General features: G+C 32.6%; 1 protein-coding gene across 1 annotated transcript; it reads right to left on the reverse strand.

The window, feature by feature from the left end:
• Positions 1 to 6,651: 6,651 nt before the first annotated feature.
• Positions 6,652 to 18,709, reverse strand: LOC143078662 (uncharacterized). The gene is made up of 6 exons (XM_076253538.1): positions 18,629 to 18,709; positions 16,810 to 17,055; positions 12,255 to 12,521; positions 11,231 to 11,530; positions 9,393 to 9,668; positions 6,652 to 8,428 (listed from the first exon to the last, which is right to left on the reverse strand). Exons 1-6 carry the CDS (start codon positions 18,693 to 18,695, stop codon positions 7,755 to 7,757), a joined length of 1,830 nt encoding a protein of 609 aa, XP_076109653.1. The 5' UTR covers positions 18,696 to 18,709; the 3' UTR covers positions 6,652 to 7,754.
• Positions 18,710 to 18,788: the final 79 nt, after the last annotated feature.

The following is an 18,788-nucleotide window of genomic DNA, read 5'->3' on the forward strand; positions in this document are numbered from 1 at the left end:
GGATTTCAGTGGGTGTTATTATTTCTAGTCGGTCATTAAGTTTTATTTCTCCAACTTTTTGTTTGATTGTTTTTTTTAAGACAGATTAATTATATAGTTCTGCTAGTTATCATCCATCTTTAAGGAAGAATGTTACGTCTGTTTGTTTGATAAGGTGTCTGAAAGTGGAAATGAAAAATGAAATCATCTGCGGAGAGATTAATTCGCACTGTAAATAATACTTCTAAGGAAATGATTCCAAATCAATTAAAAAACAGAACATTGCAATCAGTCTTTTTTAACACATTTCATAGACAAAATATCAAATAGAGTCCGTGAAATAGTACTGAGTATATAGTCATCATAAACCTAGGATTATATCTAGATTTTAACGAATAAATTTTCGAACCCCAGAACTCAAAACTTCGAAGAAATAAATCCAAAACCATAAAAAGAGAAAGATTAGTAGATTAATGTTATATTATGAAATAAAAACAATAACGAAAATCAAATACTCAGCATAATTGATTTTTTCACAATCCTTTTTAAAGGAGCACTAGCTACGAGATATATAAAAAAAAGTATAATATATGATATTTTTTGTTCAATCATTTACGAAAGTGAAATAGTGAAATACTAATTCGCTTTTAGCAGCCAGTATGGGTTAATTTTGTCAAAATAAGCAAAGAAACATTGATAATTTATTATTCACTTGCAAGTGAATAATTCGACCTCATTAAATCCGTATTCATCTGAATTTCAATTCAATCCCTTTGCTAGTGATTGATTACACGTGCATTGTGTGTGTATAGTTATTTAAAGGAAAAGAATGTCAACATTGAAAATGAAACAGAGGTAAATCATTTAATTGACTTTTTTGATCCAAAAAAAATACAACATTCTTATACAGGTAAAAAGGATGATTAACATATATTTTTAATCTTTAATATAAATTAAACAAACATAGAAATATCCACTTATCTATTTATATCTTTTTTTATGTTTATATCACTTATATGGTCGTCGGAAGAATTTGGAGGCCAAACTCGATAATTAATTAGATTGCAGCTAGACTAAAAGACACACGAAACGAAGCTACGTAGTCTCGACCATATGCTATGTAAATTGCTCATTTTAGACTGTTTATGATATGAATAAATGTTTTACATTGTTATTAATCAAAACTAGAATTTCAGTCAAATCGGTAACCATGAATTTGACAGCTAGTGCCCCTTTAAGGATTAATGCAATTTATTCTGTTTACTTATTATGAAAATGTTTGTTTTCAGGCAGCATAAATGTACTTACGAACTTAACATCTGCTTACTATTCCATTAAAAAACCAACAACAACAAAAACAAAAACACAGAAAATACCAAAGATTAGATCAAGAAAATTATTGGCCTTCAGCTGTTGTCTGCTCTATGGTCGGGCTGTAGTCTCTTTTTTATGAACTTATACTCTGTATCTTCTTATTGTTACTTTTTTTTTTGCGGACCTTGCATTCGTGATGTTGTGATTTATCTAGATGTTCTTTTGTCTCTCTTTCTATAATGATGATATTTAAACATAAACCAGAACCTAATCTGACAACTTTTCCTAGAAAACGTAAATTATTAATCAGCACATGTCTGACAAAGGGAATTGAACACCGTTAATTGTGTTGACATTATAATGTGTCACTAATTGGTACAATTGACACTGTCTTCCTATCAATAGTATCTTCAATAATTTTTGTTTAACTTGATGTAAACACCCACACCCACAAACAGTGCATGACATTTTATTTTTTTATAACTTAGCTCTATCGAGAGATTGTATTAGAATATATATTATCTGTACTGCTTGCTTGATTAAAATATATGACAGCCTTTCCAGGAGAATGTGATATTATTAATACAATATGTCTGGTATAGAAAATAATACTTGAGCAGACGGTTATATGTCTGACACCATTTACGTAATATGCCTCTTTACAACATGCATCAATGACACATGAATGTTGTTTCTGATTAATACATACCCGTTTCATTTAACTTTAATAAGTCAAGAATCCAAACTTACAACAAAATATATCTTTTTGCCGACCTGAGAAGTTAAGTCATTTTCAACTGATTTGATATTTTGTTCTTATGTTGCACTGTTACACAACTGTCCCATGTCAAGGTGGAGGGAGAGAGGGAGTGGCACCTTCAAATTGTGTTTGTCCTTGATTAGTGTCTGTCATATATTTTTTTTCGTAAATTGATTTGTCGTTAGATTATATTTGAATTGTAGCATATTTTTCAGGTCGTGCTCTCTTATAGCTGACTATACCTTTTTTTAACTCATTTTTGAAGGCTGTACTGTTGCCTATAGTTGCTTACATTCATCTCAATTAAAGTTAAGTGGATAGTTGTCTCATTGACCTTTCACCTTTCTCACCTGATTTAATGGTGCGATATAATTATGTTTCTCATATTTTCGTCTCCTTTACATTGGGACATCTAGTTGGTATGAAATATGTCCTCCATAGGTACTAGTAATTGGTTTTATGTGATTATTTCGATACAAGTGTAATAAAGTGTACATGAAACCAGAAAAACTACAGTGCCTGTGTGTTAAATTTGTAGTGACATTAACCGACAAACATTAATAAATCAATCAAACCAAACCATAGATGGGAAAGTTTAAAATTTGAATAATGTGCTTATCATTACAACCAGTCATCCATAGACTTTGCGCTTTTACAGCCTGAGGAAAATTTAAAAATTTGAGTAAATTTTTTATTTTGCCGTATATGTGTTGGTAAATTGGAATTGAAAAATGATTTGAATTAAGCCATACGTGAACCTTGGTTAACCTTATTACCAGCAATCATTTATTGTTTAAATGATGAACATCTGAAGTGATTTTTTTTTATCGAAACTTACCCTTTCGGAGCACCTGTGATCACACTCAGTTTTGGTGGGATGTATGTTGCTTAGTCTTCAGTGTTCTATATTTTGTCTGGTTTACGACTGTTTTTCTATTTGACCTTTTCTTTTTCTTTTAGCCATGGCATTGTCGGTTTAGTTTTGATCTACGAGTTTGAATGTCCCTCGGATATCTTTCGCCTTTCTTTTACTATTCATATGGATATTCAACATTCATTAAAGTTAAACGTGCTTGTTTTGTCTTAACCTGGTTTGCTGTAATCCCCAACCTCCTTCATAACACGTTTCGAAATTGTCATACTAAGTGGGACTTAAGCTAGCTATAAAACCAGGTTCAACCCACCATTTTTTTAAATGCTCTATTCTAAGTCAGGAATATGACATTTTTTATCAAATACTCCGTTTCTATGTATGCTATGATTTGTGTCTGTTGTATTTCCGTGTTTATGTTATTCCGTTGTTTTCCTCTTATAGTTGGTGTATTTCCATCGGTGTTTATTTGTTACCAAGATTTATTATCTCAAATTCGATTTATTACTTTTGAGCAACGGTATACTACTGTTGCCTTTATTGAACATCAGTATACTACTGTTGCCTTTAATTATCAGCGGTTTGCTACTATTGCCTTTTTTAGCAGCGGTATATTACTGTTGCCTTTATTGACCAGTAGTATACTACTGTTGCCTTTATGCACCTGATTTTACTCTCGGTTTTTAGTTGAGTTCGTGTTGTTTCTTATTTATTTTTTATAACTGTTGTTGTAAATGTCCTTTGGTTTTTTGAGTCTTTGTTTACTCCTTGGTTTTATGGAGCAGCGGTATACTACTGTTGCCTTTTTAAGCTGTGATCTCTAACCCCCAACCAAAACAAAATTGATGTTAAAAAATACAACAACTTCTAAACAAACTGCTTTATTTCCGGATTATTATCATTTAGATATAAGAAGATGTTGTATTAGTTCCTGTAAAAGTCACGAATTTCATTGCTATATCTGTTTGTCCATTGGCAAATTTGACGTTGGTTTCTCTTTTTATTTAGAAAAGAGGGACGAAAGATACCAAAGAGACAGTCAAACTCATAAATCTAAAACAAACTGACAACGCCATGGCTGAAAATGAAAAAGACAAACAAATAATAGCACACATGACACAACATAGAAAACTAAAGAATAAAAAAACACGAACCCCAACAAAAATCTAGGGGTGATCTCAGGTGCTCCGGAAGGGTAAGCAGATCCTGCTCTACATATGGCACCCGTCGTGTTGCTTATGTGATAACAAATCCAGTAAATAGTCTAATTCGGTAGGTCACATTCATGAAAGGGAAGGGGATTGTAGTAACGACGAAAGGAACATATCCGATATCATTTGTGAAACGTTTATTCCATAACGGTCAACCAACTCGTGATGGCGTCCGTAAAATTTACGAAGGGATGATTTGAACTTAACCATTTGAAACTCTTGGTTTAATAGCTTCCTTGTGAGCAGCAACCCTCTATCAAGAAAATCATGATAGGAAATGCAAGCACATAGAATCGAGGCGATTTACCTCTTGACTTATTTAATGGACAGTCATATTTGTTTTTCGTTCATTTTTTTTTTTTATATAAATAAGGCCGTTAGTTTTCTCGTTCGAATTGTTTTACATTGTCATATCGGGGCCTTTTATAGCTGACAATGCGGTATGGTCTTTGCTCATTGTCGAAGGCCGTACGGTGACCTATAGCTGTTTATTTGTGTCATTTTGGTCTCTTGTGGACAGTTGTTTAATTGGCAATCATACCACATCTTCTTTTTTTATATATGAGTATTCATTGGTTGAAAGTGTAATAATCATCCATGTCAGGACGACCATGAGCCTGATCAGTTCTCGATTAAGCTTAAGGACTTTAAGCATTGAGGGCATACATATGCATTTGTTTCTGATCGCATGACAAAATTAACCGTAAAATCATAACTATTTTATCAAACAGTTTGACGTTAGTCAGCTTAACACATCACCACATGCCACATCTAGCAATTAAAATAAGTTTTAAAATTGAAATATAAAGTACACAAATGTTATGTACAATGCCTTTTCTCTCAATCTAATTAAAATACAGACACTCTGATTTCATTATAATTCATGAAATCAGAGAACTACGCTTATTTAGATTGACTTTTCTCTATTAAATGAACAGGAAATATAGTTTAGGTCACGACTAGAACAAATTTAAAAGTAGAACTTTTTTTTATGTCCTACACTTCTATTGTTGCCGACGATAACTGTTCTTTTATTAATTCTTCTAAAAGTAAGAACTTAAAATTGTATGACAAATCTATTCAATTACTTGAAAAAAAGATAATTCATCTATTCTAAATCTGTTCCTTTCAGTCCTACAGTAAATTGTAGGAGATAAATGCACATTGATCCCCATTGTGGTCTAAATACCTAATATTAATAATTCTGACTGATGGTTATGATGTATTCGCGAGCGGATTACTACAAAGGATCCTCATGGCAATTCCTACAAGATCCACTTTAAATTCGAAATCATGTCCCTGTATACTTAACATTAATCTGCAGCCATGACCATAGTCATAACAGAGCATCAAACAGAGGATATTCGAGATACCGACCGTCCAAGATCCCCATTGGTCAAGGTCGTTAAAAAACCTTGAATTGTGCTATCCTGGACACAAACATTTCTTTCCAGATCACTACGCATGTGTTCGTCTTTAATATTTTACTCTATAAGAATTATCAGGAATTATCTTATGTATGGTATAAAAAAAAGTAAAATCACAAAAATACTGACCTCTGAGGAAAATTCAAAACGGAAAGTCCCTAATCAAATGTCAAAATCAAAAGCTCAAACACATCGAACAAATGGATAACAACTGTCATATTCCTGATTTGGTAATTGGTACGATATTTATTAGTATACAGTTTAAATAATAGGTTTGCCACATATTAACACAAATAAATCTATCGAGGGAAGGGAGATAATAAAAACATAAAGAAAACATTGGTTCATTCGAGATAATCAAATTTAAAAATTAATAAAAAAAAAAAAATATTAACGAGCAATTTTAAACAAAAGTGGATAAGTATTGTTTTCAACGGGAAAATGTTAAAATAAAATACAATTCATGGCCAATCGCATCCTTTATTCAATAATGCAACTTCCAACATTCATAGCCATTGTGTCTCAACTTTGAATAAACTAAAAAGTGACAGACAAATAAACTAAACCGTGACAGACAAATAAACTAAAAAGTGAGACAAATAAACTATTTCATGTGAAAGTTTGTGCAGAAAAGAACGCCTTCTATTTTAAATTTGGTTTCTCTTATGATTTGAAGGAAACGCATAATGCAATGTCCCGAATTGTTATGGACAAATTTGTACTTGCGGATTCGTAAAATTTTCAAAAAAATTCTCAGCACTGATTGAAATAAATATATAATTGAAGAAAATAAATAACAGCTGATAATATGTTTTTGCTAACAATCTTTTCTTTATATAGCGTTTTCAGAAGCAATAATCATAGAATGAATATTCCTTCAAAGACGAAGGAGACTTTTCTTCCTCGATTCTTTTATCTTTAGATATTGTCGGCCACCAATAATCAATTTAGATCTTGCCATGTGATACTGGTCTTGTCTATCGTTTTAGATTGAATGTTGAACTCTATATTTATTTTATGTTAATGGTTTGGGGTTTTCATTGATATGCTCTATATATACAAACCAAAAATGTATAATGAAAAAATACAATTTTTCATATTTTTATTTAGCTAAATTTAGAGAAATTAATACAAAATAAATAAAGTGTAAAACTATTCATAAACTCATCATAGATACCAGGATTAAAATTTCATATTTACGCCAGACGCGCGTTTCGTCTACAAAAGACTCACCAGTGACGCTCGAATCCAAAATGTTGAAAAGGCCAAATAAAGTATGAAGTTGAAGAGCATTCCATCCTATTTTTTTCAGATTGTTATATTGTTGTGCTGTACCAATATACCATGCAATGTCCGAGTTTAGGGCGAAAATTTAGCACTAACAAAGATATTCTATATGCCCCTGTCCTACCTAAGTATGGGGCCTGTATATGAGATGTGGTTGTTGTTTGGTGTTGTATATCATAATTGTTATTCGTTTATTGTTTGTAATTGTGTTGTTCTGCGGCACCTCTTTTCCTAGTAAGGAGGAGGGTTGTTATAATGTTGTGCTATACCTCACTACCTAATACACTGTCCAATTTTAGGGCAAAAATTTATCACTTACAGACACATTCTATATGCCCATATCCTAAGTCTGGAGCCTGTAGATGAGATGTGGTTTTGTTTGATGTTACCTATCATATTTGTTATTCGTTAATTGTTTTATATTGTGTGTTCTATTGTTGTGCTGCTGCACCTCTTTTCCATGTAAGGAGGAGGTTTGGGAGACATCTAACTCGTTGAAACCCGTCTCATTCAGTTTTGACTGGCCCAAGCCAGGAGCCTGTAATTCAGTGGTTGTCGTTTGTAGCTTTCTATCATATTTGTTTTTCGTTCATTATTTTTTTACATAAGTTAGACCGTCAGTTTTTTCATTTGAATCGTTTTGCATTTGTCATTTCTGGGCTTTTCATATTATGGCAATCATACCATATACCATTTGTAATTCTGCAGGTTTTCTTTCAGATTTGTTTTAACGACATTGTCTTGTCTTTTAAATGTAAACTACTACTAAACGATAAAAAAAAAATAATAAGAAAAAAATACATTTGACACATTTAAATTGTACAAAAAAGATAGAACAACGAATACAAAATAGTTGAAATAGTGTGTGTGACTAAATAGCTTAAACTGCTAAACAACGGTTTTTACTATTTTATGTTCACATATTTTCTTGCCGATGACTCGTTTTTGTTATGACGATTATCCACCTCTTGCTTTGGCTGTTGTAAGTTTACATATCCAGGATTAGTATATGCGTTGGTGTCTTCATGTTCTGAATTACGGTAATGTACACTCGGGAAATAGCTAGTGCTTATATCATCGTATAAATGTTCAACATCTTCGTGATCACCATTTTCTGGGATGTTTTTAGGCTGCTGATAGATTGCTTTGTTTTTAGGCTTCTCATTGGTTGCTTTGTTTTTAGGCTGTTGATTGGTTGCTTTGGTTTTAGGCCGTTGATTGATTGCTTTGTTTTTAGGCTGCTGAACAATTGCTTTGTTTTTAGGCTGCTCATTTATAGCTTTGATTTTAGGCTGCTCTTTTATAGCTTTGATTTTAGGCTGCTCCTGTATAGCTTTGTTTTTAGTCTGCTTATTTGTTGCTTTGTTTTTAGCCTGTTCATTTATTGCTTTGTTTTTATGCTGCTCATTTATTGCTTTGTTTTTAGGCTGCTCATTTATTGCTTTGTTTTTAGGCTGCTCATTTATTGCTTTATTTTGCTGTCGTTTTTTTCTACAGCAAAACCAGCACGTGACTATACATATTAAGAACAGTGCTGCTCCACCACCAGAAACTGCATACACTAAATAATCCATCGTTTCTGAAAAAGTGAAGCCAAATTATTAAAAACACTTGGAGAATGCTAAACAGTGTGCCAAAATACCGAACTTCAAAACGAAAAGTCCATAAACAAATGGCAAAATCAAAATCTCAAACACATCAAACGAATGGATAACCACTGTCATATTCCTAACTTGGTATAGTCTTTTTATGTAGAAAATGATGGAATAAACCGGTTTTTATAGCCAGCTATACCTTTCACTTGCATGGCAGTCGCTTAGAATTCCATTATATTGAGAACAACGTGTGGACAAAACAAACACACATACTATGTGAAATTTCTCCATTCTTACTTTGATACTTAGGATATATGTTACTGTTTGCTTTTTTTCGGGATCGCCCCAATAAGGGGACGACCATTATAATTTCGTTGGGAATGTTTTTTACGTATATTTATTTCCACTTTTTGTGAGTTTTTCATACTATTTTTGCGCGGATTTGAATTTAAATTATTAACTGCTTTCGAAAATCGTGATATTTTTTCATAGTTATTATTATATAATATGCATTCCCAAAACCAATCTTCCCCGCTCCCAAATATATTTATTAAATGGGAATCTTCAAACCAATCTAAACGTGCGCAGAACAAGATGTATGAATTTGAATGTCATATCCAGGATCCTTTGATCTGATAACCGGTTGTAATCCAAGTTCATCATCTATAAATCAATCATTGTAATATGGTACAATTTTGTTTTTCGATGACTTCGACATATTATTCCTTCGAATTGTCATTTCTTTGGATCTAAACTTTATAATGTCGCTTTAAACATTACTCGATTTGATCAATGTTGTGATACTTATCCCTCGGCATATTTAATCTGCATACCTGAAATTCCGTTTTATTCCATTAATCTTTTGGTTGTAAAACGACATATTTTGTGATACTTATCCCCAGGTATATTTAATTGCATGCATACCTGAAATTTCGATTGTCTCTTTACCTTTTGGTTGTAAAACGACATATTCTGTGATACATCCAATAGTGTTACAGATTTTTACTCCATACACTCCATAATCTGACAGCTGGCTAGCCTTTACAACTGAAGTAAATTTGAATCTGAAATCCTTCATCTCTATCAGTTCCCATAGATTGCTGGTACTGTTGACCCATGTGACGTTTGGTTTTGGATTAGATACAACAGATAACTGCACAATCCATTCTTGTCCAAGTTCAGTATGTGTATCGTCCGGAGCAATAAGAAGTTTTTTAGGCTTGCCTTTAAAACCAAATCAATATAAGATTTGTAACTATAACAGTTTTGTTTTTAGATCCAACAGTTGTCGCTTGAAACAATCAAAGCATTGATTAAAAGAGACAAACACGGGTTAGTTACAAGATGTGTTTATAAAATATAAACATAAAGAGAAAAATAAAATTGATTACAAAGAAAGACTGGGCAACACGAACACAGGCGATGATTTCAGGTGATCAGGAAGAGTAAGCAGATACGCCGCAATAATTTGAATTTACATTTGCATACTTTTTCGTATTTTTTTTTGTGGACAATTTCAGTTCAATCTAGGTCTCAGGGAAAGTTGGAATAGAACTGAATTAATATTGAATATTATATTAATATATTCTTAATGATCTTTGAAAGGATATTTTTGAAATAAAATGTCTTAACAAATATATGTAGTTAAACATAATAACTACAATACATATCGGAAAGAGGAGAGGCATGATACATAACCAAAGAAAATAACTAGTCAAACAACATTCTACACATCTTACAAACATAAAGAAGTAAAATGTACTTGCTAAAAAGAGAACCGCAAGTGAGACAGAATATTACACAGTTTAAAACCCGCTGAGCGGAAACGGGTGGCATTATGATCACCAATTCTTAAACACTTAAAGTCTTTGAATGCTTTTAAGATTTAATAAAATGAATGCTTTTAAGATTTAAAAAAAAAAAAAAAAAAAAAAACTTTATAACTTTCATGCGTCCGAAGCGCTTTTCTGGAATTATCTTCAACAGAACCGTTCAAAGGCTTTTTTTTGAAAGCTAAAGATTATTAAAACTGAAACAGTAAAAGGAGGACCGAAAAGAACAAACAAAAGAAGTCAAATCCGTCTTCTTTTGTTGAATTTCCCTGAGGGGGTTGAAACCTTAGTTTTGTTTTAATTTTATGAACGAAAATGTTTAAAAAGGTTGTCATAAATCATGTCAGTACCGAAGTGGGAACTTTGAATAATGATAACTAGAACCCGTTTAAGTTTACAATTGTTCGGTAATTAAGCTCATCTGTACTCATCTCTATGAGTTTTAACTAGTCAGTTTATTTTCGTTCTTTGAGTTTGAATGTCCCTCTAGTATCTTTCGTCCCTCTTTTGTTTTAACTGGAATTCGAAATTACTTAAAAGAATGTGTCTGAATTAGCATGATAATTAGTTTTGACTGGAACACCTATGTATAAAGATATGATTGTTTTTTTTTTTTGTTTTTTTTTTTTTTATATTAAAAAGGGGTAAAAGGTGACCAGCTGTAAAATAAAAACAGAATACAAGTAAAAGCGGGACAAAAGATACCATAGGGACAGCCAAACTCTTAAATCGAAAATAAACTGGCAACGCCATGGCTAAAAATGAAAAAGACAAACAGACAAACAACAGTACACATGACACAACATAGAAAATTAAAAAATAAGTCAGTAAGCGTTATGTCATTGCATGATCATGAGGATTACATGTTATGTTATCTAAATTAAATTTTGTGGATGTATTGTATGTTATATGTTACTAATGCACTGAAAGTGAAAAGTGTCAATGTAAACTTACAGAGTATAGTTAGCTGTACTGTCATGTTGGAACTCATACCAATACCATTACTTGCTACTAATGTATAGTTGCCTGTGTTTTCACATGACATGTGAGGAAGTCCTATGCTGTAATAGACCCCGTTGCTAGAGAATTGTGCAGCTGTCTTTGTGTTTAAGTCTGAACTGTACATTTCTATGCAGGATTTAGGATTGCCGTTGATAATAACTTTAAAACTCAACGTGCCTTCCGTGAACGTATATCTCTTTGACGTTGTATAGTTAGCGTTAAACATGATGTAATCATTGAATTTTGGTGAATCTGACAAAATGAAAATAATTAAAATCTTATTAATCTGGAGATATTTATACAACTCGTAACATTATATATATACATTTGTACAATGTATGATACTAAAAGTAAGAAATTAGTGCACTGTTTCAGAAGTGGAAGTGAAATAACATCATGTTATATTTCTGTAAAGAAGTAATAATAGTTATCAAAGCGCATTTCGTCTACACAAGACTCACCAATATCGTCCATATCAAAATAGTTAAAACACCAAACAAGTATAAAGTTGAAGAGCATTGAGGTCACACAATTCCAAAAAAGTAGTGCCAAATACGGTTTAGGTAATCTATGCCTAGTATAAGAAAATCCTTAAAATTTCGAATAATTCATACTTTTGCAAACAGTAAATTTATAAATATGACCATATACATGATATTCCTGTCAAACCGAAGTGTTGACTACTGTTCAGCCTTCTCAAACACTTGGTACCTGATGAAGATAAGGCCTTGCGGTCATAGAACTTTCGAGCACGATTTTTGTACTCAGACTCAAGAATTAACGAATCAAAATACCGGATTTCATGTTTCGAGCATGATTTTTGTGCTCCGAGCACTGAGCAATTGTTATGACTTCAACCCAAGGTCTACTCAAGAAATTTACACCACAAACGTTTCTATTATTTGACTATATTTGAATCTGAAGGAGTAGCGTTTGAAAATTATTTCTATTTAGTATATGAAAAGTCTTTACTCACAGAGAACGTTGATAGTAATATCTTTCACTTTGGTTTTTGTGGTTACTTCCGTGTGATTGGCGTGGCATCTATACAGTCCACCGTTTAATCGTTTCACTTTGTTGATAATAAGATTATACCCTTGGTAAGTTTTCTGCCCTTGTATGTCCGTCCAGGAAAAGTGGCAACCTGGATAACACTTTGCTGAACACATAAGAGAGAGTCTGTCATGTTCAGTCACATTGTAAACATTCCATGTAGGAGATATCTGAACGTCTTCCGGTCCATCTGTAAATAAAGCATAAAACTCTAGATAACCAATGGTAGGTTCTATTATATTTGTTGCGTTGTTGCCACCCTGTTTATAATTAACAGTCGAAGTTAACGTATGGAAAGGGAATGGATGTAGTTAACTCATTATGATAAACATTTAAAAACAGGATCAGTGCTTTAAAAGAGGGACGAAAAATACCAGAGGGACAGTCAAACTCATGGATAAAAAATCAACTGACATTGCCACGGCTAAAAAAGAAAAAGACCAACAGACAAACAATATTACACAAGACACAACATAGAAAACTAAAGACTAAGCAACACACACCCCACTGAAAACTGTAATTTGTCATCTTGCCAGTTTTTTGCAGGGTCTGCACGATAAGTAAGTAAGTAAGTAACGACTTTATTTAAAGAGGGTGACTCAATTAGCTTTCGCTAATCTACCTTGAGGCCAGGGGAAAAATAAGGTTCTTTTTGCGAGAAAAAAAAATGACACATATTATTGACCATGTTGACGATTTCATTGAAAATTCATTTCATATATGTTATATCGTCTGTGCTTTTTAATTAAAAGAGAGACGAAAGATACCAAAGGGACAGTCAAACTCATAAATCTAAAACAAACTGACAACGTCATGGCTAAAAATGAAAAAGACAAACAAAAAACAGCACACACGACACAACATAGAAAACTAAAGAATAAACAATACGAACCCCACCAAAAAACTAGGGGTGATCTCAGGTGCTCCGGAAGGGTAAGCAGATCCTGCTCCACATGCGGCACCCGTCGTGTTGCTTATGTGATAACAAATCCAGTAAATAGTCTAATTCGGTAGGTCACATTCATGAAAAGGAAGGGGATTGTAGTTACGACGTAAGGAACATATCCGATGTCATTTGTGAAACGCTTATTCCATAACGGTCAACCAACTCGTGATGGCGTCCGTAAAATTTACGAAGGGATGATTTCAACTTCATCATTTGGAACTCTTGGTTTAATAGCTTCCTTGTGAGCAGCAACCCTCTATCAAGAAAATCATGATAGGAAATGCAAGCACGGGAATATCGTATCAATTGGGAGATATATACCCCGTATGCAGGTGCTGCTGGAATGTTGCTACTTAGAAATGGAAAGTTCACAATTGGAAAGCTGAAATCATCTCTTTTGTCGTAAAGTTTTGTTTTCAACCGACCCTCATTGTCAATTTCTAGATGTAAGTCAAGATATGAGGCCGACTTAACTGTATCTGTAGTATCCTTTATCTCTAGCTCAATTGGATAGATGCGTTCCAAATAGTCGCCAAATTTTGAATTATTTAGTGAAAGAACATCATCTATATAGCGAAAAGTAGAGTTAACGGATATAGCTAACTTCTTATCTTTCTTCCTAAGAAGTTCCTGCATGAAGTCAGCCTCATAATAATAAAGAAACAAGTCGGCAAGTAGAGGGGCACAGTTTGTTCCCATTGGAATGCCGACAGTCTGTTGAAAAACACGTCCTCCGAACGTAACAAATATGTTGTCAATCAAGAAATCAAGCATCTTGATAATATCAGTTTCAGAGAATTTTTTGTTCGAATCAGAGTGATCCTTTACAAAGTAGGATTTATCCCTCCCTAAGACAAGATACTTGTATCTACGTTGGCCATTCTTTTTTACGAAGCAAAGCAAAACCAACTCTTTCAATTTGTCTTTTAGTTTGGAATGTGGAATACTAGTGTGAAGAGTAGAAAAGTCAAATGTTTTAATACTGTTACAAGATGAAAGAGAGTTAGATTGTATGTACTCTAAAAGATCTTTGGAATTTTTAAGTATCCACATCTGATTCACGCCACCTCTAGAATAGGCAGTTTCACAATAACTTTGAAGCCCGTCTTTGATTGCTGATAAAATAGATGTTAATAATTTAGAAAGAGGTTTCGTGGAGCACTTGGAAGACCCAGTAATATACCGTTGTTTGTAAGGACACTTATGTAGTTTAGGTATCCAATACAGTGATGGCAGATCCAGTTCTTCATCTTTGGTTGAAATTCCAAAGGAACACAGAACAGACCTATGATTATCCAGGATTTCCTCTTTGGTAAGTGTCGTGAGGGTATATGTTGAGTTTCCAAGTGAATTGTCAATACCTAATTCGTTTATCAAGCAGTTAATGTAATGAGTTTTACATACAAAAACGATGTTGTTTTGGGCTTTATCTGCGGGGACAACAACATATTTGTCATGGAGGTAGGATAGGTGTTTTGCAACATTTGGGTTTTTAAAGATTGACGTAGCATGGGCATTGATAGATCCATTCAGTTTCTTAATTCTGATTTGTATCAACGACCTCACTGCCTTAATCCATTCGGAAAGAGTGTCTACGTCTACTTTCTCGCGCTTAGCCCATTGCCTGGCATAATCCTCAACTGAATCCATCAAAATTTTAAAGTTGTATTTCCAATTGATGGATTTAGGCTCACGATATTTCGGACCTTTCGATAACACATTTCGTAGAGAAGTGTCATTAACAATGTTGAGGTCACCGGTAATAACGTGGCCAGCAGGATTATATGTGAATTGGGAACTAGCACAAGTGCAATCAGGAGGTTTAGACTTGAAGTCGTCAATATCGAGATCCTGCAAAACGTATTTGTAATTGAAAATTTTAGTTGCAATAGGTTTGGTATAGGTATAAGAAATGACTGGTACAGACTGGTCTTTGAAATAAGGAGGTATTTTCGATAGAACTAATTTATGATGAAGGATATTGGCTAAGTTGACGCCATCGATACCTTTGTTGGCAAAGGAAAGATTAAGGAAAGATCTTTTCTCTTTTTCATCTTTGCCAATGCGGACTGGCTTGAAAAGTCTGTGACTTGTAATATCGGAAATTATAGCTGTAATTTTGTATTGGTTTGAATGAGGGTTTGTAACAGTGGATTCCAAACATAAATTAATTAGTAATTTTCGCTGTACGCTATTCTTTGATATGAACGATACAAACTTAAAAACTTAGTGCATTAGTTACGTTAGCAGGGAGTCTACACAAGATTCATCATAGATGCTATAATCATAACAGGAAGGAGGCCAAACTGAATCAAGTCTTTTGTATTCCGTTCACTGGAGATTCTGATGGTTTCTTTGCACGATGCACTTATCATGCATATCTTTTCAAAACATTTTTTTTCATAAGAAGATGGTACTTTATCTTTTTATTCATATTCTTCCTCTATTAATCTATTTATATCAATTGTAGATAATTATAGTACGCTAACAAGACAGTTCGTGTGATAACACTTGTGTTGATCATACTGATCACAGATACAAACTAGCGGTAAAACAGGAAGTGATACTCTAGTTTAATTTTCATCACACTTCCATAAGTACCAATATAAAATAAGTAGATGTGATATAATTGCCAATGAGACAGTTATCCAAAAGATCAAAGGAAGTGGTTGTCAAGTCTCTCTGCTTGTCCTTCAATAATAAGTTAACATTTAACTGTATTGTTTTATCAAACCAACATATCAATAAATTAAACTTTTGCAATAATGAAAACACGTTATTGTCATAGATACTAAAATCAAGTACAAACACACGACAAATAAAAGGTTATTGTCATAGATACTAAAATCAAGTACAAACACACGACGAATAAAAGGTTATTGTCATAGATACTAAAATCAAGTACAAACACACGACAAATAAAAGGTTATTGTCATAGATACTAAAATCAAGTACAAACACACGACAAATAAAAGGTTATTGTCATAGATACTAAAATCAAGTACAAACACACGACAAATAAAAAGATTGAAATGTAGATGTGTTTTGAATATTGAGGAATTTGAAAAAAAAATAATGTTCCTATCGCATGTTATCAGAATGGGATGATGGGTTTTGGTTTCATGAAAAATATTCAAGCCTTATTATTGAAGAGATAGATCCTACAGACATTTAAAAATAATTTGCCCATAATACTAGTACTTTTTGAATCAGTGAATTATGATAAGGGCATGCTTCTTATGTACAATCGTTTTTTTCTAAAAAAAAAAATTCTTCTATATTTTTGAATGGTCACATTCCTGACTTGGCACACATACATCCAAGAGGAAATGGTATATTAAGCTAGTTTTATATTGGAACTCTTCTACCAAAACTCTAAGGTATAAATTTCTTTAATGACTGTGCAGTGCGCACTTGCATTAATCACGAATTATGGAAAAACTCATCATAGATACCAGGATGAAATTGTCCATTTTATATATTGTAATACATTTACCTAAAAATCAACATTCGTATACAAATGAAAACTCACAATGTGGATCCAATGTCAGCACGTTACTGAAATTCGATTTTACGCCTTTTCGGTTGGTTGATTGGCAAGATACTTTCTTTCCTTTATCCGAAAGAGTGACATCTAAATAATTATATCGAGAGTGTTCATCTCCGTAGTAATAAGTAAAACTGTTGTTACGTTCTTTAAATAAATTGCATTTAAAATGTACACGCTCGCCAACAAACGGGTATTTGTCAAAAGATATCTTTGGTTTCAACAGTCGACCTGTAAACATAAAAAAAAATTGCTATTTATTATTACCCTTTACAACTTTTTTATGTCGATTTAAAATTCGAAATATGCAACAAAAAAAAAAGTGATTTCATAACTCATTTTAATCTATTGATACTCATTATAATGGAATTGTTTAAACAAGGTTTAATCCACCATTGTCTTCATAAAAAATGCCTGTACCAATTCAATTATTTAACAGTAGTTATCCATCTGTTTGATGTGTTTTAGATTTTGGTTTAGCCATGTAATTACGGAATTTCTGTTTTGAATTTTCTTCGGAGTTCAGTTTTTTTGTAAGTGTACTTTTTAAGACTTGTCATTATGATGTTGCCCTGTACTCTATTTCATTTTCTTTTGATGTCAACGCACAATTTATTCATTATCAAAACCAATTATAATACCTGAACCCCTCTCAGAAACAACTTGTTATTTTATCAGTTCATGATCAACATGCTCATAGACATGACAAGTCTTCTTTTCTTTTCTTTTTTAATGTTTAAACCATTTTTTTTCAATTCAAGTGTTCTTTTTTTATAACACTCACAGTGATACATTTGTAATTACGAATTTAGTGCTGTTATTTAAAGAAACAGACAAAAAACAACAACCCCAAAACATAAAGAAATTAAATTTACACAACCAGAAATTTTATATTAAAAATGACAACACCAACAGAATCTAAAACACAGACAATGAGGGAAATAGTATACCCAGGTTTTAAGAGGAGAAATAGTCTTGAGATGAGAAATACGATATAATGAGCTGACAGCCTTTTACCGATGTTTAAAATTCGTAGATCGAAGAGATAAATAAAGATCACAATCACAAATGAGGATCTCGTATAAACTCCAAGTTCTCATCAGCGCAGTGGTTAGTATATCAGTACAGACATAATTTGTGACACACTTTTATAAACCTGTCTGTTTATAGATTTTTAAATTATAATGAAACTAAGGTTTCAACTTACTCATGTAAAGTTAATCTTTGAAGAATTTGTTCATATAGGTCTGAAACAGTTCCGGTTCGTTAACATCATCATGATCTTTGAATTTTAAATATTTGGCTTTGTTCGTTCCTGATGAAAGTTAACTCCAGAAGGGTATCGGATTCATCATTTTATGATGTCAATTCAGAATTGTTTTTTAATTTCCAATTAGTATCTAGCGGCTCTTTTTTTTTGTAAATATTGATTTATTAATTCAAAATAATATGTAGAAATATTTCTCTCTTTATTTAGTTTCTATTTGCTTGTTTTACTGTACATCTTGAAACGTAACAATTATGATTTGATTACAATAACTTTGTGGGTTACAATTGAACATTTTTAAATGTAGAGACAGTCTATCGTAACTTAGTTTGCTTGTGCTCCTGATTTTTCTAAACTAAAAATCAGTTTCTTGCATCTTCAAACCCTTGTCCCTAAATTCCGTTTTTAGTTGTCAATTTTTTTAATGACTTGTTCTCTTACTTTTACGCAATGTTTTGTCAATAGCAGCAATATATTTTCCAAAATCAAATTTTAAAGAGAATGGTTTTAAAATACGAGGTTGCAAAAATTACCCACCTGAAACAAATGATAGAATCAGTAGAAATCCATTGATACCGATAAAAATTACTTTCATGATGTTCATATCGTAATTTTTTTGTTTTTGTTTGTCTTTTGTTTGGTTTTACTTTAAATAAAGCTAATAACTGTTTTCCGAAGCAGGAAGTATATTATAAGT

Source organism: Mytilus galloprovincialis, chromosome 6 (assembly GCF_965363235.1).
Source record: "Mytilus galloprovincialis chromosome 6, xbMytGall1.hap1.1, whole genome shotgun sequence".
Lineage (NCBI taxonomy): Eukaryota > Metazoa > Mollusca > Bivalvia > Mytilida > Mytilidae > Mytilus > Mytilus galloprovincialis.